The 27,049-nt window shown below is 35.8% G+C and overlaps 1 protein-coding gene across 1 annotated transcript; it reads left to right on the top strand.

Moving 5' to 3' along the window:
* Positions 1–16,760: 16,760 nt before the first annotated feature.
* On the top strand, positions 16,761–20,955 carry LOC143588577 (phosphatidate phosphatase PAH2-like). The gene is made up of 10 exons (XM_077069544.1): positions 16,761–18,674; positions 18,758–19,014; positions 19,078–19,151; positions 19,220–19,304; positions 19,390–19,476; positions 19,538–19,610; positions 19,694–19,737; positions 19,822–19,950; positions 20,047–20,145; positions 20,250–20,955. The coding sequence occupies exons 1-10, from the start codon at positions 17,363–17,365 to the stop codon at positions 20,304–20,306; spliced, it is 2,217 nt and encodes a 738-aa protein (XP_076925659.1). The 5' UTR covers positions 16,761–17,362; the 3' UTR covers positions 20,307–20,955.
* Positions 20,956–27,049: the final 6,094 nt, after the last annotated feature.

Below are 27,049 nucleotides of genomic sequence, written 5' to 3'. Positions count from 1 at the left end.
GTGCATATTTCCGTAGGGTGAGGTTCCCTCCATTTTTTTTTAAACTAAACTTTCATTCAACCACCAAATAGAAAGGAACATACAAAGAAACAGAATGAAAAAAAACCCAGCAAGGGGCTGAGCCAAACACCAGAACCCAAAAAACAAAACAGTACCAACAACACTAACTAATCAATCAAAGTATAGTCCTCTAGATAAAAATTTGACCAAGATCTTCACTCCTCCTGAGAAAATTTCGAGCAATTAGTTAACCACTATAAAGTTAACTATTTTACATCCTCGATAATCTTTAGAGGAGAAGCATTCCCCCCTGGAGAAAATTAAGTCGTCTTGGAGGATCCAGGTTCTCCACATCACCGCGAAAGCCGACACCAAAATAGCCTCTTTCCTATTCGCCGAACAATTCCAATTAAGAAAGAATTGCAGCATTGCTAACACGCCTACTGGATGACTATCAACCGAAACCTTAACCCAAAGGCAGAGTTGGGACCAAACCAACCTCGCAAACACACAGTTAACCAGAATACGGTCCGCATCTTCCACCACACCACACACTTGGCAGGACAGATTACCATAAGACACCCCTCTAAATGATAAGGCCTCTTTGGAAGCAATCCTCCCTTCAAACGCTCTCCAAATAAAGAAAAGGACTTTGCTTGGGACATGTTGTTGGGAAAAACGACCACCTAGCCACGAACGGTAAACAAAAAGTGCGGAATTAATCTTCGTTTGTCTAAACTTTTTCCCAACCCGAATGAACCAACGAGGATGCAAACAAAATAGGGTAATCTAAAAAGTAAATAGGAAACAATAATTTTAGCGTGGAAAACCTCTCAATGCGAGAGTAAAAACCACGAGACTACTAGAGCCGCTTCAAATTCACTATCAACAATAATGAGCAATACAAAGTCTTCTCTGGATAAAACTAGAGGCATACACAAATCATCATATACTTGGTACAAACTAACATCAAGTATATGGAATAAAACAAAGAGTAAGAGGTAACACCAATGACAAAATACCGGTCTCTGGAACGTCTCTTATCTTAAAAAAAACCACCAAAAGATTCATTGGAGCACACAATTGTATCTTCGTCTCTGCTTTTCTCTTTTCGATGGAAGTAGAGGAATAAACCAAAAGGTTGTCAATCAATTTCCTTTGTGATGCCGGCTGTTTATATACACAACAAAAAATAAACCCTTTTCTTGATTCTCTTGCTCCTTACGTAAAGCCCACTATCCATACACAACAAAAAATAAACCCTTTTCTTGATTCTCTTGCTCCTTACGTAAAGCCCACTATCATAAAAATATATATGGGCATGTGGCCCAAAGAACCCACCAAACAAAAAAAAATCATCATATGATTATACATATCTTTTTTTCTTTTATTATTTATATTACTAAATTATAATAATAGCAATACCATGTAATATATAATTGTTGGGTTTTCTCATGGGCAAAAAATACCCCAACAAATCTCCCCCTTTTTTTGTCTTTGAGAAAGAACTCACCACACCAGCGAGCGAGCAACATATTTTCAGTTTCTCCCTTGCCAAAGCTTTGGTCAACATATCGGAACAATTATCATCGGTATGAACTTTATCAAGTTCAAACAACTTGTCTTCAATAGCATCTCTAATCCAATGATACCTCACATCAATATTTTTTGTTCTCTTATGAAACATAGCATTCTTAGCAAGGTGAATATCACTTTGATTATCACAAAGAACCACATAACGTTGTTGCATAAAGCCAAGCTCTTGCATAAATCTTTTCAACCACAATAATTCTTTGCATGCTTCTGTTGCTGCCATATACTCTGCCTCGGTAGTAGAAAAAGCAACACACTTTTGCATTATTGACTGCCATGACACGGATCCCCCCTACAAATAACATCAAATATCCAGAAGTGGATTTCATGTTGTCCTTATTTCTTGCCATATCAGAATCCGTGTAACCAACAAGCATCGGCTCCTCATTTCCAAATGTTATACCCAATTTGGAAGTACCTCGTAGATATCTAAGAATCCACTTAACTGCTTCCCAATGCTTCTTACCCAGATTTAACAAGAATCGACTAACAACACCAACTGCATGGGCAATATCAGGCCGTGTACATACCATTGCATACATCAAGCTTCTCATCGCCGATGCATATGGAACACCATCTATCTCTTCAATCTCTTTCTCAAAAGTAGGGCAATCTTTTTCAGTTAACTTAAAGTTGGGAGTAAGAGGTGTACTAACCACATTAACTTTATACATCTTGAATCTGCTAAGCACCTTTTCAATGTATTGCTCTTGTGACATGTGTAACTTCTTTGAAGCTCTATCTCTAGTAATCCGAATGCCAAGAATATTCTTAGCTGGCCCCAAGTCTTTCATAGAAAACGACTTGCTTAATTCTTTCTTCAGCTGGACAATTCTTTCCGCATTCTTGCCAACAATCAACATATCATCAACATAAAGCAATAAAATGATAAAATCATCATCACCAAACCTCTTAAAGAAAACACAGTGATCAGACGCAGTCTTTCGGTAGCCTTGCTTCCCAATAACTGACTCAAATTTCTTGTACCACTGTCTCGGTGCTTGCTTCAAGCCATAAAGACTTTTATGAAGTTTACAAACATAATCTTCTTTACCTTTAAACCGAAAACCTTCAGGTTGCTCCATATAGATTTCTTTATCCAGATCACCATGAAGGAATGTTGTCTTGACATCCATTTGCTCAACCTCAAGATCAAGACTACTAGCTAAACCAAGGATCACCCTGATGAAACTCATCTTCACAACTGGAGAGAAAATCTCATCAAAATCAATACCCTCTCTTTGACTGAACCCTTTGACCACCAATCTTGCCTTGTACCTAGGCCGTGATATATGTTCTTCAGTCTTTAATTTGTAGACCCACTTTTTCTTCAAAGCTCTTTTGCCTTTAGGTAATTTCACCAACTCAAAGGTATTGTTCTCATACAAGGAATTCATCTCATCTTGCATGGCTTCAAACCACTCTATTTTATACTTATGTTCCATGGCCTCTTTGTAATACTCGGGCTCTCCCTCATCAGTGAGTAAGACGTACTCACCAGTTGAATAACGAGTAGAAGGTTGACGGTCTCTCGAAGACCGCCTGAGTGGAACAAATGCAGGCATATCTACTGGTAACTCGGGATGAATATCCTCATCCAAATCTACCTGCTCTTGATTATCAACATTATCGGTACCATGTTGTTCGTCATTTTGAATACCATCTTCGTGATGTGGCTCAGATTGCTGAGTAGGAATAGGATCCAAATCAATGAGATCATCAGTGTACTGAGGAACTACCTGTGACTTCTCAATATCTTTCAAACTCTCATCTTCCACAAACACAACATCACGACTTCTTACAAGCTTCTTTAAAACCGGATCATATAGCCTGTATCCAAACTCATCTTGCCCATAACCAAGGAATATACACTGTCTGGACTTCATATAAAGCTTTGATCTTTCATCTTTGGGAATATGCACAAATGCTTTGCATCTAAAGACCCGCAAATGACGATACGAAACATCTTTGCCACTCCAAACCCTGTCTGGAACATCATTATGCAAAGGAATACAAGGAGTAAGATTAATAACATGTACCGCTGTATTTAAAGCTTCACCCCAAAAAGAATTTGGCAACCCTGCATGTGAGATCAAACGCTTAAACCTTTTAACCAAAGTTCTGTTCATTCGTTCTGCTAAACCATTCAACTGTGGTGTCTTAGGAGGTGGCCTTTGGTGTTGAATACCTGTCTCCCTACAATAAGCATTAAAAGGACCAATGTATTCACCTCCATTATCTGTACGAATACACTTGAGCTTCTTCCCAGTATGTCTCTCAACTAGGGCATGAAACTGCATAAACACATTAAACACTTGATCTTTAGACTTTAAAGTGTAAACCCATACCTTCCTCGAATGATCATCTATAAATGTGACAAAATATAAGCAGCCCCAAGTGTTCTAGTCTTCATAGGACCACATACGTCTGAATGCACCAAGTCAAGTATACTTTCTTTTCTATGAGGCAGATGACTATGAAAAGAAACTCTCTTTTTCTTACCATTCATACAATGAGAACACTTCTTCAGATGAACACATTTCACACCGGACAATGCATCTTTCTTCAATAAAATAGACATCCCCTTTTCACTCATGTGAGCAAGTCTCTTATGCCACATATCAGTCACATCAGAATTCGTCAATGAATTAACCGAGTCTCTGGAAATCTTTGGATGTGCCATGTACAACTTTAAAGTTCTTTCACCTTTTGCCACGATCAACAAACCATGAGTGAGTTTCCAAATTCCACCACCAAAGGTATTGTGGAAACCATCATCATCTAATGTGCCTGCGGAGATCAAATTAAGTCTAATATCCGGAACATGTTTTACATTGTGTAAAACCAAATCCATCCCAGTATCAAACTTCAAGCAAACATCCCCAACACCAACGATCTTTGATAGCCCATTATTACCCATCTTGACATTCCCAAAATCACCAGGAGTATAAGACGAATAAAAATCCCTTTGTGATGTCACATAACAAGTAGCACCACTGTCAACAACCCAACTCAAATCATCACGTGCAATGTTCACCCTATCATAATCACAACAAATATGAAACTCTTCGGTGGCAGTGTTAGTTTTAGAAGTATCTTCATCACCGTCATCTTTCTTGTAGTTCTTTTTATTGTTGTAATTAGCCTTCTTGTTCTCTCTTTTCAATTGTCTGCAATATTTTATTATGTGCCCTTTTTTGCCACAATGATGACACTCAAATTCTTCAAACTTCCCTTTAGACTTACTGCGGTGCTTTGCTTTATTACTCAAACCTCTACTATGGCTTCTCCCCCTACTTTTAGTAACTAAGGGATCTGAATGTGAAGAGGAACCTTGTGACTTTCTTCTCATCTCTTCATTTATAATACTACCTTTTGCCAATTCCATAGTGATAATACCGTTCGCTGCGGAGTTGGACAACGATGTCCTAAAAGTCTCCCAAGAATCCGGTAATGTACCAAGAAGCCATAAACCTTGTATCTCGTCTTCAAACTTAATACCCATACCTGCAAGCTGATTAATAACACCCTGACAAACATTCAAATGATCAGTAACAGGAGTTCCATAAAGGTATTTCAAGTTTATCAACTGTTTAATCAAGAACAACTTATTGTTCCCGGTCTTCCGAGCATATAACTCTTCAAGCTTGGTTCACAAAGTACGAGCATGACTCTCCCCGCTAATACGGTTCAAAACATTATCATCAACCCATTGCCGAATATACCCACAAACCTTTCTATGCAAAATATTGCATTCTTCCACAGTTTTATCTTCAGGTTTATCGATACAAAAAATAGGCAAATTATAATCCTTCACATAAAGAAGGTCTTTCATCTTGCCTTTCCAAATATGATAATTAGAACTATTCAAACTCAACATCCTACCGTATTAGCTTCCATCGTTCAAACAAGTCTTAACCCAAGAACAAGAGTCGAAGCTCTAATACCACTCTGTTGGGAAAAACGACCACCTAGCCACGAATGGTAAACAAAAAGTGCGGAATTAGTCTTCGTTTGGCTAAACTTTTCCCGATCCGAATGAACCAATGAGGATGCAAACAAAATAGGGTAATCTAAAAGTAAAAAGGACACAATAATTTTAGCGTGGAAAACCTCTCAAGGCGAGAGTAAAAACCATTGGACTACTAGAGCCGCTTCAAATTCACTATCACCAATAATGAGCAATACAAAGTCTTCTCTAGATAAAACTAGAGGCATGCACAAATCATCATATACTTGGTACAAACTAACATCAAGTATATGGAATAAAAAAAAGAGTAAGAGGTAACACCAATGAGAAAATACCGATCTCTGGAAAGTCTCTTATCTTAAGAAAAAACTACCAAAAGAATTTTTGGAGCACACAATTGTATCTTCGTCTCTGCTTTTCTCTTTTCAATAGAAGTAGAGGAATAAACCAAAAGGTTGTCAATCAATTTCCTTTGTGATACCGACTGTTTGTATACACAACCAAAAATAAACCCTTTTCTTGATTCTCTTGCTCTTTACGTAAAGCCCACCATCATAAAAAATATATATGGGCATGTGGCCCAAAGAACCCACCAAACAAAAAAAAATCATCATACGATTATATATATATTTTTTTCTTTTATTATTTATATTACTAAATTATAATAATAGTAATACCCATGTAATATATAATTGTTGGGTTTTCTCATGGGCAAAAAATACCCCAACACATGCTTCAACCAAGGAACGGATAGCTAGGAAAAGTAATACCCTTAGTAGCCTCCAACTCAAGACGAACCATCTTAACGTCTAAACTATTTCCCGCCATTTATTATTTTTGGTTTTATTCAATTTTCTTTATTTAATTTAATTTAATGATTTCTTTTTATTTTTTCTTTTATGTAGCTGTTTACAATTGGAATGGTAGAGAAATGTCAGCCTGAAGTAAAATAAAAGTTACAGCTGCAGCTTTTTTTTCTCTAACAGCCTTTTATATCTTTTTGTCATTGCTTGGATGGATTGATTCATAAAAAAATCACTATTGAAAATTGAGTGACTTTTCATGTTTAAGTTTCAAGTGGATGTAAAACTCGAATGGATAGTAATAATGATGATAATAATGGTTAAAGCCTAGGTACTAATGTTTAATACCTAATTCGCTGAAACCGATGGCTCTGATACCAACCCGTCACACCCCGACTTAGGGCCTAGGCGTGTGACCACAAGTTGGTACCTGTTTTATAAATATATCAGAGTTTATGGGTTAATTATAGCGGAAGACTTTAGGTTGAATATAATATTAATTTACATTGAAAATTTACTGGGGAATTAAATACCCGAGTATTGGTTTACAAAAGATATGTTTTCATATTACAAGGATTTTATATCAAAAATGGAGCCATCTTGTACGCGCTTCTATCTTCATTAAGACTCCAATCCTTGTTAATGCTACTTATGCTTAATTACCTGCAATGGGTTGGAAAAATACGTCAGCTATATGCTGGTGAACACGTATGACTCAATAAAATATTTGAATGACAATATAATACAAATATAGTTTTCTCTACAAGCTCAGCAGAAGCATTTCTACTTCTGGTCTATGTACCACTGCCCTACACACACAATTGTTCCCGAGCCACGTAGCCCTTTTCCGGGAGACTAGTTATGACCATTAGCTCGCGGCCACGTAGCCTTAGAATGATTAGGCTGAACGGTTATGTTTGGATCCAGACACATGTGTATTCGGTCTGAGTTGACTTTATTTTCTACTTTGTATTATAAAGTTTTAGAGATTGCATGATCTCATGTAGACATTGATTGACTCGCTAAGACAAACACCCGTTCGTCTCATTGAGTATAATATGTTTTGACTGATTAAAAAGGTTAACATATTCACCTGTACCGTCGGTGTTGTAAACCTTGACTGATTGATTGATCGACTGTGAATGATATTAACCTATACATAAATAGGTTCGTATGAATGTTTTGAATGATGTTAAGCTATGATTGTAAGCTTAACCTTGAAATTGTTTATCTTTGATTGTGAATGAAAACACTTGGTTTTATGTGACGTTTGATATAGCATGCTTTGGCCTAATAGGTTCTATCACGTTAGTAAGTTTCTCCAGGTAAGTAAACGGGTCCCTCGGTTGATTGGGATTTATTCGAATTACTTTTCCTTAGGCAAGAAACTTACTACTAATGATATCCCCCTTCCAGATACTACATGCCCGTCAGAATATCTCTTTTGTTTAACATTACTTCATCATGAAGTAACGTTTTATGAAAATATGATTGTGAATGAATGTTTGTAAAATATGATCAAGGTTAGAGGCCATAGCCTCGATTGATAGTCTAAGCTATAATAATAAAAACTTAAACATAACTCCTACCTTAATTCGTATGCTTAGATTGATAACACGTGATTGCTAGCCTATAATAAGGCAGGACTTGATCTACTCGCTTATGTGATTGCTAGCTTAATTCCAACTTCGTTTCTTGCACGTATTACGAGAAAATGGCAGTCAGCTCGTCACGGCTATTAGGCACGCCTCCCTAGGTTAACTATGTGAAAATGAGGGTGAGTTTGGGATGAATGGGGTTCATACCCGTCCTCCCCTTTTATAGCCGTTTTTGAACCCTATCGCGATACGCGATAGGTCCCTTGTGGCCCGTCGCGTATCGCGACGCCGCCATTTTACACCGCCTTATGCGGTGATGACACGTGGCCTGTCATATTGTGCCACGTGTTGACACGGTGTTCAACACGTGTCCGGTGACTCCGCGATGGGTTGATTGTTACCCCGTCACGTATCGCGATGGGAACAAATTTTCAGAATTTGCACTTTTGGTACCTGTACTTCCTAAGTTATTACTTTTAAGCTTAAATTAAAGAGGGTAAAAGACGCGGTGTTACAATGGTCGCGTCTACTGGGAAAAAATTGAGTTTGGTGATCATCACGGGATTTATTTGGTTGTTGCGCGTCAAGACCAAGGCCCGGGGTCGTCTTCATTCTGGCTCTTTTTGGAGTCGACAGAAAACAATGAGATTACTTTTGATTGGAGTTTGCAGCAAGGGCAAAGCCGTTGGGGATGTTTAGAGTGGTACATAGTGCGAGCTTCACGCTGAAGAGAGGCTACAGAGTCCGGTCCGGAAATTTAGTCAATATGTTGTGCTAACCAACTTCCGCTCACCATAACGGGCCTATAAATATAGGCCCATCAAAGTTTCGAAGTTCAAAAGTTTTGATCATCACGGGATTTATTTGGTTGTTGTGCGTCAAGACCAAGGCCCTGGGTCGTCTTCGTTCGGGCTCTTTTTGGAGTCGACATAAAACAATGAGATTACTGTTTTTTTGGAGTTTGCAGCAAGGGAAAAGCCGTTGGGGATGTTTAGAGTGGTACATAGTGCGAGCTGCACGCTGAGGAGAGGCTACAGAGTCCTGTTCGGAAATTTAGTCAATATGTTGTGCTAACCAACTTCCGCTCACCATAACTGGCCTATAAAAATAGGCCCGTCAAAGTTTTGAAGTTCAAAGTGCCACAAGAGGCATCTGTGGTCTACCTCGAAATACCGCAGGTGGTCTATGATAAATTGAATCCAGATGGTCGCGTCTTGATGGTCGGATATTTTGTATATATATTAGTGTATTTGTTATGTATTTTTATTGAGTATACTATTAGAACTTTGGTACTTCATACGTGCTTTTGTATTTCAGGTAATTGATCGTTAAAGATGCTAAATGGGAGACCAGTTGCAGCATGGAATGATATCTCACGAAGACCAGAGCATGATTTGAAATCTTAAGAAGTGTTAGATGGATTCGAGATGAGTATGGATGAGAAATCATAAGCTTATATTTGGAGTTCGCAGTAAGGGAAAAGCCGTTAGGGATGCTTAGAATGGTACATAGTGCGAGCTGCACGCTGAGGAGAGGCCACAGAGTCGGGTCTGGAAGTTTGGTCAATATGTTGTCCTAACCAACGGCCGCTCACAGAACGGGCCTATAATTATAGGCCCGTCAAAGTTTTGAAGTTCAAAGTGCCATAAGAGGCATCTGTGGTCTACCTCGAAATACCGCAGGTGGTCTGTGAGAAAATGAATCCAGATCTTCGCGTCTACTCGGAAAAAATTGAGTTGGGTGATCATCACGGGATTTATTTGTTTGTTGCGTGTCAAGTCCAAGGCCCGGGGTCATCTTCGTTCGGGCTGTTTTTGGAGACGACAGAAAACAATGAGATTACTATTTATTTGGAGTTTGCAACAAGGGCAAAGCCGTTGCGGTTGTTTAGAGTGGTAAATAGTGCGAGCTGCACGCTGAGGAGAGGACACGGAGTCGGGTCCAGAAATTTGGTCAATATATTGTACTAACCAACCGCCGCTCACCAGAACAGCCCTATAAATATAGGCCCATCAACGTTTTGATGTTCAAAGTGCCACAAGAGGCATGTGTGGTCTACCTCGAAATACCGCAGGTGGTCAGTGAGAAAAGGAATCCAGATGGTCGCGTCTACTCAGAATAATTTGAGTTGGGTGATCATCACGGGTTTTATTCGGTTACTGCGCGTGAAGACCAAGTCACGAGGTCGTCTTCGTTCGGGCTCTGATGTACATAAAAATATACATCTTTTTAGCATCAAATAATCTCTAAAAACAACAATTTCTATTAAATAACATAGCACAAAAGGCTACTTATCATAATAAAATGTAATTTCAGGTGAAACCAAGCCCCAAACGAATAAACAAGCGAAAAGACGAAGAAAAACGAAAGAAAACACAAGAAAAACAAAGAAACACGCCCCCACGCTTCTGAACACCAGAAAAGACAAAAATCTACAAGAAAAGACAAAAACTGGGAACAAAATCACGAGACCGTGCTTCTCTACCACGGGGTCGTGGACGTCTACCAGAAAAGACAAAATGAATTTAGCACATGTCACTAAAATGCACGGGGTCGTGCCTCAGGAAGCACGGGGTCGTGGTGAGTCATCATGTACGATCTGACAACATGCAATTGGGACACGTAGACACGAGGCCGTGCTTGATAAAGCACGGGGCCGTGCTTCTAGCTCCGGGCAGCCTATAAATAGAGGCTCTTGTGTCCATTGAGAAGTGTGCCTTGAAAAGAATTCTATCCGGTTTCTCTTATAAAAACACACACTAACACTCACATAGAAGATTTAGTGAAGAGTTTGAAGGTTTGGAGGTCATCACCATCAACCATCATCATCATTAAGAAGGAAGATTCATCTACATTTGGTTAGATTGTTCCAAGTTTAATCATGTATTTGTTATCATCATTCATCTTAATGTTTATCATCATGCTCATTATGAGCTAAACTCCTTTTACCATCTAAAATCTATGAAGAAGCTTTGTTTTACTTGATGATTATTTAAAACATGTGGTGTAGTATAGTAAAGTACATGGTTATCTTACAATTATCTTTTGATGAGAAATGTTTCACCATATTAAATCACTAATTCAAAGTTGGTGGTTATCAATTCTATTGGCAATCGTTCATGATCGATTCATGTTCTTGAAAGATAGAAATACTTTGATACATAATCGAAACATGGATCCTTATATTGTACTTAGAAATGATGAGATATAAGTTATGATGTATTTCTCTAAGTCTTGGTAATCCGAAAATGGCTTTGCTTAGGATATCATGCTAGTTAAAGAAATCATATGTTAATGGAATATGTAATTATAACCTACATAAATCAACCAAGGGGAGGTTGTGTGACTAAACTACAACCACCCGAAGTTGTTAGAATTGGTATTTAAGAAATAGAAGTCAATCCTAATCTTTCTACTTTACGAAACTACTTGCCAACTTAAATTGACATCATTGAGGTGACATGAGATTAGGAAAGGGTGGACTTTAAAATGCGCATGTTACCTCCTTAGTGCCAAAGATGCTCACTTAAGGCTTAAGGAGCTATCTATCATATATTTCTATGGCAAGTTTACCACATGTTTGAATATTAGTTATCAATGCTAAAATGGAGTGGATTCTTGATCTTAGATGGTAACCTTCGCTTAATTGAACAACTCGTTTAGAATCTATCGTCTTGGTCACCTATATATTACATATATAAGCATTTATATTTTATAAAAAGTTCAAAAATTAACCCCAAAATGATTAAAACCTCCGATTAAAGTAAAACAACGATTTATCATTAGAAACATTTGTGTCCATGGATCGATACTTGGTTCTTACCAATACTATTCTACATATACGATAGGTACACTTGCCTATTTTGTGTGTGTTTAGTCTTTGTAGAAATCACTTTTATAAATTTAAAACACGATCTTGTGCAAAAAGCTAAATATCAATCCATTATATTTTACAAGCCACTCAAACAGCACGCATCAGGCTCTTTTTGGAGACGACAGAAAACAATGAGATTACTGTTGATTTGGAGTTTGCAGCAAGGGCAAAGCCGTTGGGGATGGTTAGAGTGGTACATAGTGCGAGCTGCACGCTGAGGAGGGCCACAAAGTCTGGTCCGGAAATTTGCTCAATATGCTGTGCTAACCAAGCGCCGCTCACAGAACGGGCCTATAAATATAGGCCCATCAAAGTTTTGAAGTTCAAAGTGCCACAAGAGGCATCTGTGGTCTACCTCGAAATACCGCAGGTGGTCTGTGAGAAAATGAATCCAGATGGTCGCGTCTACTCGGAAAAATTTGAGTTGGGTGATCATCACGGGAATTATTTGGTTGCTGCGCGTCAAGACGAAGGTCGGGGTCGTCTTCATTCAGGCTTTTTTGGAGACGACAGAAAACAATAAGAATACTGTTGATTTGGAGTTTGCAGCAAGGGCAAACGTTGCAGCAAGTTACATATTTATTAAATAAATAAAATAAAAAATAATATAGAAAATTAGAAATTCGGTTCGTTTTTTCCGGATTTTATTTCGTGTAAAACCAAAACCAAACCAAAGTTCGGTTTTTTACAACACATAAAAGAAAACTGTCGCTCTTTGTTTCAGTTTATATTTTTTTGGTTTTTTGGTTTCAGAATAGTTTTTTTTTTCTTGCACACCCCTACCTGTTATATCTTGTCTCAGATCTACAAAATATAAACATTCGTTAGAAGAGGTCAGAGACCTCTGACCTTCTTCCAACAATCAAGTAAGTAGATTCACCTTGTTAGATGTGTATGTAAGAGAAAGTATTGGAAGAGAAAGCTCTCTCTCTATGTGAACTAGGCATCTATTTATAGTTTTTGTGGAGAGAGTATTGAAAGAGAAAGCTATCTCTCTATGTAAAGAAGGCATCTATTTATAAGGGTGTGGTGTAATGAACCCTAATGGGCCTCATTCCACTTGGAGTTACCTTGAATTAGTATAGATAATGTTATATTGTATTTTGGACTATGTGTGTTGGGCTATTTGTAAAGATACTCGTATAGTAGTCACAAGATAAAAATGAAGCAATAAAGTTGAGAAGGATGTTGAGGGAAATTGCACATGATTAATAGGATAAAACTCAGAATTGAGAGCAAGAGATTGATAATTGTAAGAGAATCTTGAACCAGGGAATGAAATCGTATGATCAGGATGATTTTTATTAGGGTTAGGATAAGTGATAAGTGTAATTATGATGTTTTCAAATTCAAAACAAAATACAAGATGCCCCTATTGATTATCATTAAAATTTAATAATGAAATTTTATTAAATAAAATTTATAATGAGATTCTAATGTGACCCAGCCAGTGGGTGTCGCTCCTTGGATCCTGCTACCAGGGGCGTTGCCTCCAGACCCCGTCAAGACTTGGAACCTCCATAGCTTAGGGGTTTAACCCTTAAATACAAATAGAATTATAAATTGTAATAAGATCAAATAAGTGTGCACCCCTACACCCAACTTATTTAAATTCATATTACAATTAACTTTATTAACAAATTAATCTTCAATTACATTAAAATCACTAACATTTTTAGGGTGAGATTCGTAAATCTTTCCAACACTGGCTCAAAGACCCACGTTCAAAGAAGCCATATATTGTAAGTTGATGATTGTAGTCATTTCCAATGTATAACTTCTGCCATACTTCGATAATAATATAGATGGTTAACATATGATTATATCAATCAAAACTTGTTGTGCAAAATCTAACAACTTAGTAAAACAAAATGATTTATTTTTCATTCTAATTAAATTGTTATGATTTAAGATAAAAATGCAACATTTTTTAAATTTTTATCTAGAAGAAGTGAAAGGTTAACTACGATATCAATAGGTGTTTTCCTGACTCAAAGTTATTTTCAAGCTTTGCAGTGAAGAATTTAAAGAATTAATTAAAAAAACTTCAAAATGGTTATGATTTAATAATAAGAAGAATTGAGAACAATTGCGTATTCGAACGAGATGAATTAAAAGAAAAATAAATAATTGATGATTGAAGGAGCCATCCTTTTTAAACTTGTGAAGCAGGCGACCAATTTTTAAGTAAATTAAATGTCACAAATGAGCTATTTCTGTAAATTGAGAGTCTTGAATCAAGAGAATCTGTCACAAGAAAATTATAAAAGAGTGCTTGTCTTGCCGGTAAAAAAACAAAAATAAAATAAAGCTTGACATGCGCTATCCCTTTTGCTTGTGCAGCTGTCCAACTGAAAATTTTTGTTACCATTTTACTTTTGTAATTACAAATTTTAATTTTTTTACCTTTTTCACTTATTTACGTTAAAATAATATAAAAATGTAATTTTCAAGACGATGAGAGGATTATGCATGATTGATAGACCTAAATCTCTCAGAGGACATGGTTATGGATAAGAATTCTTGGAGAAATATAATTAAAGTTAAGAATTTTTAGAGAGAAATGAATACCTTAGGGGCCTATATTTACCTTATTTTGGTCACACACAATTATAGTATTTTCTTTTCATATATATATATATAGTATTATCATTCTTACTACGTGCTATTATCAATGATGCTATAGCTAAACTTTGATTTCCTTTTATATTGTCGCATACATATGTAGCCAAGAGTTGAGGGTGTCTCTGAAAGCCACCTCTCTATCCTATTGGATAGAGGTACGGTGTGCCTACATCTCACCCTTCCCAGACCCTACTTATAGCTTTGCTATGGTGGAACTCTACTGGGTATGATTGATTGATTGATTTAGTTTTTGTAATTTTGTTATTATAAAAGAATAAGTGTTGAAATATAATTTGTAAGTATTTTATTACCAGTATAATTTGATAATATTAATATTGGATTTATAAATGCAATCTACAATAAGTAACTTTTAATTTTGATTTCTAAAGAAAGTGTTTGATTTTTTTATTAACATTTATTTTATTTTTTTTAAACATTGGAGGTTTTGTTATAGTAATGATTAGGGGTGTTCACGGTCCGGTTTTCGCGGTTTTTACGTTAGACCGTGAACCAAACCTGAACCGTTGAACTCTTAAACCGAACCAAACCGAACCGTTTTTAACGGTTTGGTTTCGCGGTTTAGACTTGTTTGGTCTTTATACAAAATGCCCAAAATAATTCATGATATGTTAATATTGTACAACAATAATTTATATAATTTAACAAACAACTGATTTTTACTTTCTAAAAATCTCATTTAAGAAAATAAAAGGCCAATTGAAGTTTCTTACATTTTTTAGTTAAGCTTAGCCCACTTTTATTGTTTACTAACAATATTTTGATACATATTTAGTAGTGTTCATGTATACACACACATATATATATAATATAAAATAATATATGTCTAGTTATAAATTTACACACACATGTATATATATATTATGAAATATTAAAACAAATACATATAAATAAATCATACGGTTCGGTCCGGTTTTATGCGGTTTGTTTCGGTTCAAACCGTAAACCAAAACGTTTGCAACGGTTTGGAAATTTTCAAACCAACCGGCCGAAAGCTAAGAAAAAACCCATCCGTGAAACCAAACCGATGACCGGTTTGGGTAGTTTCGCAGTTTCGAACCGAACCATGAACACCCCTAATAATGATAGATTCTCTTTCTTCAAACTTGATATCAAATTAATATTTTTTTTTTGTTTTGATTTGTAAACTTTAATCATTCGTTTTCTGATTATAAATTTGAACAGTTTTCTATTATTTTATATAAAAAAAACAGCCTATAGTATTAAAAAAACGGTGGGTTAAAATACAAATTACAACAAAAATAATAAGGTGAAAAGAAATCTAATTTATTGATTTTAATTTTTGATGATGGAGATTAACTTAAATTTAAAAATGATAAGAAGGGCATTAAGGTAATAACCCATTTATGATGATTTATTTTTCTCCACATGTAACTATAACTTTTTCATACGAATTTTTTTAAAAAAAAATTCACTATAATAGCAAATGTTTTTTTATCTTTAATATGAATATCATATTGTTATATAAAAAATATTGGGTTTTTTATATTGTGTTATTTGGTTGCTCATTGTGTTTTTTAATTGAGTTTTATATGCATTGTGTTATAGATTTTGGTTATTATGTTTTTCAGTTGGTACTCATATTAAAAATAAAAAAATAAAACAAAGATTACATAATTGTATCTTTTTGTTCGTCATTGTGTCTTTGTGCTCAACATTTGTCTTTCTACTTATCATTGCGTTTTAGTCATTCTGTAATACGTTCATTGTCTTTTATTCGGAATTGATATGTGACATTCACTTAATTTGAGAAAAATAATATTATGTTCATTTTGTATTACGTTCAGATCATTGTGTAATATGTAGTTTCCATTATGTTTTACATTTATGATCATTGTGCTATATGTATTCACCATTGTGACTTACTCTTTAGACTATTGTGTCATATGTATTTATCATTGTATTTTACGTTTCAGGTTATTGTGTAATATATATTCATCATTGTGTTTTATGTATCAGATAATTTGTTGGTATTTTTCATTATATTTATATACTATTATTACACAACGTTGTTATTAGTACTTAAAAAAACACAATGACAAACAGAAAGACACACTGACGAAAAAAAAGACACAATTGTAAGCAAAAAGACACAATGACGTAATTTTTGTTTTAATTTTTATATAACAAAATTATACTCATATTAAAGATAAAAAACGCTTGTTATTATGATAATTTTTTATTTTTTTTAAATATCATATAAAAAAGTTATAAACGTTTTAAAATAACGGGGAAATAAAAAATAAAGGTTACCCGGTTTTGAGAACTAACTCGAACCTCCATCATTAACTTCTTCTTCCTTGGACATGTTCTGTTGTCTTTGATTCATCTTCTGAAACTAATTTCACGACCCGAATTCATCAAACAACGTCGTACGTACGCCTTCAACCGAACCCCATTTCTGTTTCCTTCATATGTCAATTACACTCACAACAATCTAACGAATTCAAGAACATTATAGAAGATTCTGGGAAAGAAACCTAGGGCTGTCATTATATTCACTGTGCTGTAAAAAATCATCAATCGATCATGTGAATAACAAAGCAATACCCTTTTCCCCAATTCTCCAACTGGGTAATAATAATATTAATAATATTAATTCTACCCATTTGGTTAATGTTATTCGTTCGTTCTTTCTTGATTTGTTTAAATTTAGAAATTAGATAGAAATTAGAACAATTTCGTAGTTAACCATCCATCTTTGATTCCAATTACAGTTCGTTATCCGCAGCTTTCTTTACATTTGTTAGCATTTCGTGTCGGTAACCATTTCGGTATTCCAAACATTTGATCTTCTTGGTTAGCTTGGTTATTAATCTGTTTAGATCGGTGAATTGGGTTTAAATTTAGGGAAAGAAAGATGTATGCTGTAGGGAGGCTAGGCAGCTATATCAGTCAAGGGGTTTATACTGTCGCGGGCCCGTTCCACCCGTTTGGCGGGGCTGTGGATATAGTTGTGGTGCAGCAAGAGGATGGTAGTTTGAAATCGTCTCCGTGGTATGTTAGGTTTGGGAAGTTTCAAGGGGTTTTGAAGGCGAAGGAACGGGTTGTTGATATTAATGTTAACGGGGTTGATGCGGAGTTTGGTATGTATTTGGATCCACGAGGGGAGGCTTACTTTCTTCGGGAGGTTGATTCGGAGGAACTGGTTGAAGCGGTTTCGTCATGTTCGTCTTCTTGCGAGGATGTTAATGGGAAAGTGCAAGATAAGCAAGATAAGCTTCCGGTTAAGTCTAAGAGTATGGATTGTGATTTTGATAATCCGGTTAGTGATGTCAGCAGTCCGGATTTGTCAAGAAGTAACTCTAAAGGGTCTAGAGTTTTAGGGTTTGTTTTAGGGAGACGATCGATGAATGAAAATATTTTGTCGAAAGAAGGAAATGATTCGAGTGTTGGTAGATTGGAACGGGATGAAATTGCTGCTGATTTATTGGAAAGCCGTGAATCAAGAAACGATGATGCGGATGTTACTGGTGGAAGATTGGAAACGAGTTTGGTTTTGCGCGAGCAACATTTTGTAAATAAAGATGAAGAAACTAATGCAACGGATGATGATAATAAAGATGACGAAAATTGTTTTTCGGAAAATGCTAATGAACCAGAAGTGGGATTGGTAACGGGCCAAGGGTCGTTAGAAATTGTACCCGAAAGCTACGCAGAAGGTGCATCTAATCAAGAAAATGTAAATGAAACAAATGAAATCAGACCGCCTTTGGAGTCAAATTGTGAATTTCAAATATGTGAACCGTTAGTGGACGAGCCATTAATATTTGAAGATCTTGATGATTCTAATCCGAACATTAGCACAATAGAGCAAGAAGTCAAACACGGCCCTGTTCTACTTAGAGTCAGAACCTATAAGGAACACTCGAGAGGTGAACTCGAAGGGTTAACGGGAAATCTTAGAAAGTGTGCAAGTAATTTGGAGATTGCTCAAAGTCGTGAAATTCCTAAACCGGAATTTAGCCGACACGTGAAATCCCTGCCTAAAGTGTGTCAGCTCGATGATCCGATTCCAGATAATCAAGAGGAATCAGAGTTTTACTCTCCAATTGGTAGAATTAGATCAAATTGGGATTTACTGAGGGAAGATGCTTCAAGGTTAAAAAGAGTGTTTACCGAGAAAGATTTACCACAAACAGAAGATGAATTATCAAATAATCTTAGAGACGGTAACATTGCAAGTGGTAGGATATGTTTATATTAATTAACATAAGTTATAGATATGAAATTTATTATGAAAGCGTATTTGTAGGCGGTCCTGATGATGGTGCTGGTGGAAGCTGGAGTTTGTGGCCGTTTAGAAGATCGGTTCCCGATAGCAGTAAAAAGGTTTGTGATGATGAAACGGGACAAGAAACGGGCGGTGAAAAAGACTGGCCTTCACCAAAGTCTGACACGCATACACGGGAACTTACTCCAACTCCCGAGCAGTTAGCTTCGTTGAATTTAACAGAAGGGCAAAACATAGTAACGTTCACGTTTTCAACATCGGTTCTCGGGTCTCAACATGTTAGTTTTGGTTTATCTCGTTGTTTATAGTTTGTGTGTTGTATTTACATGCATACGTCTCAGGTTGATGCTAGAATTTATTTATGGAGTTGGCATACTCGCGTTGTGATCTCAGATGTTGATGGAACAATTACTAAGTAAGATTAATTTATTTAGATTAAATGATGATGAGTTATATGGTAACGCATATGGTGATGTGTTATAGATCTGATGTTCTTGGACAATTCATGCCTTTGGTTGGAAGAGATTGGTCACATATTGGTGTGACGCATCTCTTTTCGGCAATTACGGTATGTTGGACCTTTGACTTGACACATAATTATTTGACTTTCAAGTGATGAGAAACATGAACATTTTGTTGATTGTATGTTGTAGGAAAATGGATACCAAATGCTCTATCTAAGTGCTCGGTCTATATCTCAAGCTTCCATCACTAGACAGTTCTTGTTCAACCTTAAGCAGGTATCGATTCTATTAATAATTTGTTTCCAAATTCACTCGCCGCTTATAAATTAATTTGCAGGACGGGAAGGCTTTGCCTGACGGGCCGGTAGTTATTTCTCCTGACGGGCTTTTTCCTTCTCTTTATCGCGAAGGTAAACAGTTTAATATATCTTAGTTTTTACTAAAATGCATCAAATAATTTTTAGTTTTAAATTACTTTACTACCCTTTTGCAGTTATAAGAAGGGCTCCACATGAATTCAAAATTGCTTGCTTGGAGGTTAGTTTCAACTTTGTTTGACCTCCGCATAGTTTCTATGATTAGTTATATTTGTTGACAAAACGAGGCTCGTAATACTCACAGGATATCAAGGCGTGTTTTCCATCTGATAGGAATCCGTTTTATGCTGGTTTTGGAAACCGAGACACAGACGAGTTTAGTTACCTGAAAGTCGGCATACCAAAGGGAAAAATATTCATAATCAATCCTAAGGTTCTTACCAACTTTAATCACTTATTATAATTTTTCAAAGTTAGTCAGTATTGATCATAGGTTGTAATTTTATCCTTGTGATTAAAACCTTTACAGGGCGAGGTCGTTATAAATCGTTGCATCGACTCAAAATCGTACGCGTCACTCCACGCTCTCGTCAATGACATTTTCCCACCAATATCCGTTCATGAAGAGGTTTTAATTTCTTCTTAAACTTGTTTTTTTTTAAATCTTTTTTTTTAAATAGCTTTTTAATCTTATTTATGACTATCCGTTTAACTGTTTTCGTGTTCTGTTAGCGCGAGGATTATAACTCATGGAACTTCTGGAAACTTTCACCCCTGACTATGGACTAACCGAAGAAGATATTAACAAGAATGTAATTACACACGTTTTTCCTACCGTACAGAAGTAGAATCACTCAAGTAGCAAAATATTAATGCAACTTCCAAATACAGATTACAAATAGCTTATCATATAAGTTTACAGAACTCTTGTTATTTACACAAAAATAAAGAGATGCATACGTTAGTACGGTATGATTCTAACGCCCAGTTCATTCTGAGCAAACTGGATAAGATTTTCGATTTCGCACTCATCAACGCACCCGTTTCCGTTCCTGTCAGCAGACTTAATTCCTGCCCTGCCTTTCCACCCGGAAAACCAACCTCCGGTGGCTCTAACAACCTGACGTAGCTCGGATTTGCTGATCCGGCCATCTTTATCTGTGTCGAATCGCATCAACCATCGTTTGAACTCTTTGATGGTGAGTTCTCTTCGTCCATCGTCGGATATATTTTGGTTCAAACAAGTGGTTTTGAATGCATGTTTATGTGGATAATATGAAGTAAATTGTTGAGGTTTCTGAAGGGTTTTGATGCAAATTTATACTATGCTAATGCATTGCTTGTGGGATTTATATACTGGTTGCTTTTTTTGCAAGTTGAATCTTTTAATAGCTGCAAAGTTTGAATTCTTAAAAGGTTTACAGATAAAAAGTATGTGCAATGTATCTTAATTTAAATAATAGAGTTTTGTTTCCTTTTTAAAACTTTTATATACTAATATAAAAAAGATTCAGTATTAATCCAGTAAATTCATTTGTAACTTAAGTCTTTAACCATAAAAACCATTTGAAAATCTATATCTATATCTATTATATACTATATATAATATAGGAGTGAAGGACCTCTTAAATTTTAAGAGGTATCACTTTTTTTGTAAATTGTACAAGTAACAATGCATACAATTTTAAGAATTTAGAGGCAAAATAGTCTATATAATAATGGTCTTCAAGTTCAATCAAGTTTTGTTAATATAGTAAATAGTTACATATTTTCTCCCTGATTATTAACCAACTACCCCCACGACATTTAAACGGCCGTAACCTTCTCACACGTTAATATTTTTTCTAAAAAATTACACCATAAAAACGAACATTTTATTACCTTTAATTTGAGTATGGTATTGTTATAGTTAATTAATTTAAAAAAAACTAACATATTACATGATTTCCAGTTATTACCGGCAATGGGTCGGACATGTTCGACTAGTGTTGAACGGGTTAATACAAAAAGGGTTAAGTTAGTTCATGTCGGGATGGGTTTAGATCAAAAGGGTTCATGTCAAAACGGGCTACGGGTTAAAACATTTCCGGGTCGAAACAGGTACGTAAAAAAGGATTGGGTTAAAAGTAGTTTATTTGAAACTATTGTACATTTCATCTTACTTCTTGCTTGTCGCCACCTGTTATGCGCGTTCAAGCATCAGTTACATAGATGACACTGTTTATACATACCAGGTTGCTCGCGTATAGGTATTATATGGCGCACTTACTGGCACGGGTTACACGCCCGATGCCACGTTAAATGCATACCACTGTCGGGTTACGAACGTACCGTTACGAGGTTACAAACGTAATAACACCGGTTGCGTTTGGACATACACCGCTGCATCGCATGGGCAACTGACTAGTTTATATTGGTATGCAAGTAAAATAAAGTAACGGGGTACGTTTACAAACACATAAATAAGGTAACGGGTATATTTAGCAACACCCAAATATTAACAGCATAATAGTAAAAATTTAAGCATTTTGCACGTGCGTGTTCAAATATAAAATCTATGTGTTAGTGACCCTACAACTGTTTATAATAAATAATGGATGGTGGTCGATACCACGTCTTAATCACCGCTGATTAAATTTAGTCTCATACAAAAGTTTAATTATAACTTAATAATTGGCTAATGCTATATTATTAATCGACTCTAAAAGAATCATAATGATTACTTGTCTAAAAGAACATACTAAAATTTTCATGATTAATTTGTTGAATAATCTCATATCCGTACACTCTTAACAATACCATAAAATCATATCTCATACTGGCCCAATACCTTTCGGGTATTTATTGGGTATCGGATATACTCATTATTATTTCAAATATATATTTTTCACTATTTTAATTGTTATTTATTTTTTATCTTCTAATAAAACTAGAGATACAAAACGTAAAAATTAATGAATTAGTAGATTAGTTTATACAAGGACAAATAAAATAAAACAAAAACATAATGGTTAGGATTATTTAGGAATATGGTTTAGGTAAACAAGTATGTATGTTTCAGGTAATAAAGTTGTTCATCATTTAATACCATACGTGTCTCATACCCATGATTTTTCTTAACGCTAATATCATACTCAAATACCCTCTCATTACCCATACCGAGTGTTTCATGTTTACTCATCGATTATAGTTTATTAACCATCCTAGCTATAGGCTCGGTTTTGTTCTATAACTAAATCTTACCTACCCAGACCATCCTGCTCCTCCAGAAACTTATTTAAACACGCATCAAAACGTATGTGATGGGTTGTACGAGACAAATAAATTAAAATATACTTCGCTGCATGCACTTTCATGTCACACACATAATGTATTTCAACATAAATCTCATTTTTAAGTATCTAATTATCCTTGACTTCTCGTAGAATTGTTATTCGATTTTTCAATTAGAATCAAGGGCCGATGCAGTTGATTACATTGCATACCTTTTGAAAATTATTAATACTACCATGAGAAAACATTAGACTTAAAGTGTATTTCTTCTAGATATTCAACATTTTTCAAAGCTGGTGTTGCCAAACTAAATGATTCATCATCATCATCATCGTACTTAGTATATCCCACCAATAGCAAAGCTATGGTAGGGTCTGAGGAGGGTAAGATGTAGACAGCCTTACCTCTACCCTATAAGGATAGAGAGGCTGCTTTCGGTGAGACCCCCGGCTCGATAGTAGTTTTGCATCAAGCCTTGGACATAAGGCACATAGCACTCAATCATCGGGACACCGGCTGATCGGTGCATGTACCCTTGTCTTTCGGCTACCAACGCCACTACATGATGCCTGATTAACCGTCCGTCACTTTTAACGTTATTTTCACAAGATTAGTAAAATAACGTCAAAATTAGTGCAATTTCACTTTTGCCCACCCGAGGGTTCACACATATATACATCATATGTGCGCACCACAAGCAGGGCTAAAACTAAATGATTAAAGGTGTTATTAATTTGATTCTCGAGATGATGATGTTCTATTTGTTTAGATGCCAGTACACCATTTTAGAGGCAAAACCAAAATTAGAATAATAGGTTTGGCATTTGTGCTTGCTAAAAAGTCAAACTTATAGGCATAACCTTTTGAATTGATTTTTTAAAAGCGTTAGGACTACCCTCAATACCAGAGTGATCCTTACTGAGACGAGATGTACCGCATATATTGACTTTTAATGCTCCAGGTCTGACTCACTCGAGAACACCATTAAGAAGGAAGTTCACCACCGTGGGAAAACTCCCTTGAGTCCGGTTTGAACCCAAGATTAAAAGACCCCAAGCCTAAACCAACACACTCATGTCATTTGACCAAAAGACGAATTGTGTTACACCTTTTGTAATACGTTTGGCATTTTTATATAGAAACTTAGCATTTAGAATTACAAATGTATAACTCATTTTCTAATTGTTACGTTTAGCACTCTTGGGATATATAAGCAATTATTCGTCAGTCTAGTATGTCAAGTTAAACCTAACTAACATGTTCTAGCCACAAGTGAATCTTCAAAGATATTAGATGCCAAATACACACTAGGTTAGTTTAACTAACCGAACTCCTTTTTCCAACGTTTCTTCATCAGGAAGCAACGTTTAAAGGTTTCGTGAATTCTAAGTCTCCATATTTGAAGTTCTAAGCAATCGCTAAGAAACAGATTATAAGGTGATTACATTTGTGCTTTTTAAAATGATCAAATCGAGTACGTTCGCAAAAATGATATTAAATGTAACAAAGCATAAGGATAACCTACTATATAGCGTTTAGGCCATAGGCATACGCATATTTGATTAAATGGTACATGTGTACCAGTGAAATTTATTCCTATACATTGCTGATTAGAAATCATAAAGGGGAAATGTTAGACTAGGACGTGTCTCTCAGCAACCATCAGGGTCATTTTTGAGGCATGGCAGGGTAGTCGACGGTCACAGGCCCGACACCCCGCTAGGCCCGAAATTTTATTTTTTCAAAAAAAAGTTATTTGTATTTTTATCAAAAACATATGTATAATCAATGTTTCAACACAATTATATAACCACTAGCTTGGTCTAATGGTAAAGGGGTATGACATCTAACCAAAATGTTGTGAGTTCTAGTCTTGTTTGAGACAATTTTAAGCTTATTTTTATATAAAAGTTTTTTACACAACTTATATCATAATCAAATAAGCCCATTTATAATTAAATTGTTTAAACTCAACAAAATGTTTCTTTTACTTAAGGCCCAAAAAGAGTTCGCCTTTGGCTGAAAATTTTTTTGTCTTTTCGGAGCCGGCCCTGGCAACCATCTCTGGAAATTATGCTAAATCAGACTGGGGCAAGGTCACCAACACACCACATCCCGTGGTAAATCCAGTGTATGTGGTGGTTCACATTCTCGGTTGAAATAGGCCGTTGAGTGTGTAGACTTGCCGGGATTAAACGTTTTAAATGCTTTAATAATGCTTATGCCCAAATAGAATTTTTGTGTTATGTAAATGTGATCACCAGATTATAGTTGGCGCAGCTTCTGCCACAACATATGTCCAATGGCTCTCATTTCACTACTAATGGAACTTGGTTTCAAACCGACAACCATATCTACTATTTATTATGATAACTTAAGTGTAACAAATTATTCAGCTAGCCCGGGTTTTTGATTCACATATGAAACACATAGCATTAAACTTTCGATTTGTTTGAGAAAAAGTTCAGGATGGTTCGCTTCGAGTTACTCATATCCCAGGTGATGATCAACAACAATTACTATGAACTTGGTTTCATGCTCTCATTTCCAAGACCGGACTTGTTACACAATCGTCCATTTTGTGGGGACTTGTCAACCTTCAAATGTTTTCTCCATTAAGTAGTTACTAGCTATAGATACCGTGTATTCAAATTTATTAAATTATATCATAAGAAAAGTTGAATTTTAATAATTTAAACTATTGACCAATATTAATCCCAATTAACAAGTTGGTCAGTAACAATTCAAACTTTCGTTTTTGTTAACAACAATAATCCCAGTCAAAGAAAAAAGAAAGAAGTTAAACTTTGTTTATATATGATGATCGAATGTTGCAACAAAGAAAAACACTATCTCTAAACAAAAAATCTTTTTAAAAGTCTAAAAAATGTGTATTCAAGTCTTACAAAACTTCCAAACTTAATTAGTTTCGATTTCGAATACACTTTGGAATTAATTTAATGCATAATCTATCAAACTGGATTGATGAGGCCGTCAAGTTGAACGTCCGTGAGCTTGACATACGCCTTAACCGCCTGCATGATCATCTCCCTTTAAGCATGTTTACTTGCACCACACTCACAACTCTAAGATTTGATCATATGGATACCATTTGGGAGTGTCCATCGCGGGCCAGTCTTCCTTGTCTCAAGACACTTGACATCATCGTTTATTCCAATCCTTTTGTCAACGCGTTTAAACTCATTTCTGCTTGCCCCGTGCTTGAAAGTTTATCATTGCAGGTCGATTTCTGCAAAGGTCAACAACATTATGTGTTCCGTATCCCTACTTTGAAAAGGTTGAAGCTAAATATCCCGCGTAAGCTACCTGTGTTCCACAAAGTTATTATTACTTTTTAAATTATTGTGTTGTAGAAGGTCTTTTTAATCTTGTATGCTGTTAGATTTTGTTTTGTTTTTGTACTATGTTGAATGATATCTAGTGTTGGGTCATGTGAGTTTACAGAGGATTATGATTTGTATGATGGAATTTAAAGTTCATATTATTGGTATTATGTTTAGCGTCTAGTTTGTTTCATAACCTGTATTTGAGGCTCAGGGATTGGAATACGAAAACATGCCTTCTGTTATAATGTTCATTAAACTGATTGATTAAATGTGAACTTAACTCGCTATGACATTATACTCTCTATTTTTCTGATTGACCATGACCAACCATGTTTTCATTAGAGGTGGGCAAACAAAACAAATTGGTTAACCGAACCGACCTGAAAATCAAACCGAAACCAAACCGGTTTGAAACCGATTATGTAGAAACCGGTTTGGAACCGATTGAAACCGTAGGTTCAGAACCGGTTTGTAATTTTCTCCACCAAAACTGGTTAACCGAACTGAAACCGGTCAAAACCTGAACCGAAACCGATCGTAACATAGTAAGAAACCGGTTTCAACCCGAACCGAAACCGATCATAAATCGGTTTTGACTTTTATTGACCAAACCGAACCGGTTTTATCCCAAACCGGTTTTGAGTTTTAAACCGGTATGTGCTTTCATTAAGCTTTCATTGATGAATAGTTTATTTTCATAAACAACTCTCCCTCTCTCCCACCTTCTTACGCTCTCGCTACTACCATGCACCCAAACTCATATTTAATGCAACTAAGCGCGGTATTTGCACCCTAGTCTAGACTAAATCAAATTAACCATTCAGTTTTCAGTTAAACGGTTCGGTCTATTCGGTTTTCGGTTGGGTTCGGTTCAGTTAATCATGGTTAATAACCAAAATCAAACTTGGGCTA

Source organism: Bidens hawaiensis, unplaced genomic scaffold (genome assembly GCF_021521415.1).
Source record: "Bidens hawaiensis isolate Kalapana, Puna unplaced genomic scaffold, B.hawaiensis_p1.1 tig00036471_1, whole genome shotgun sequence".
Taxonomy (NCBI): domain Eukaryota; kingdom Viridiplantae; phylum Streptophyta; class Magnoliopsida; order Asterales; family Asteraceae; genus Bidens; species Bidens hawaiensis.
The sequence above is the reverse complement of the archived record's forward strand: the minus strand, read 5'-3'. Positions and strand labels throughout refer to the sequence as shown.

Excerpts from the sequence above, each read along its gene's own strand:
- LOC143588577 (XM_077069544.1), top strand. The coding sequence starts at position 17,363 with ATGTATGCTGTAGGGAGGCTAGGCAGCTATATCAGTCAAGGGGTTTAT. Across the intron at positions 18,675-18,757 it reads ATCAAATAATCTTAGAGACG|GCGGTCCTGATGATGGTGCT; the intron begins GTAACATTGCAA and ends GCGTATTTGTAG. Across the intron at positions 19,951-20,046 it reads TATTCATAATCAATCCTAAG|GGCGAGGTCGTTATAAATCG; the intron begins GTTCTTACCAAC and ends AAACCTTTACAG.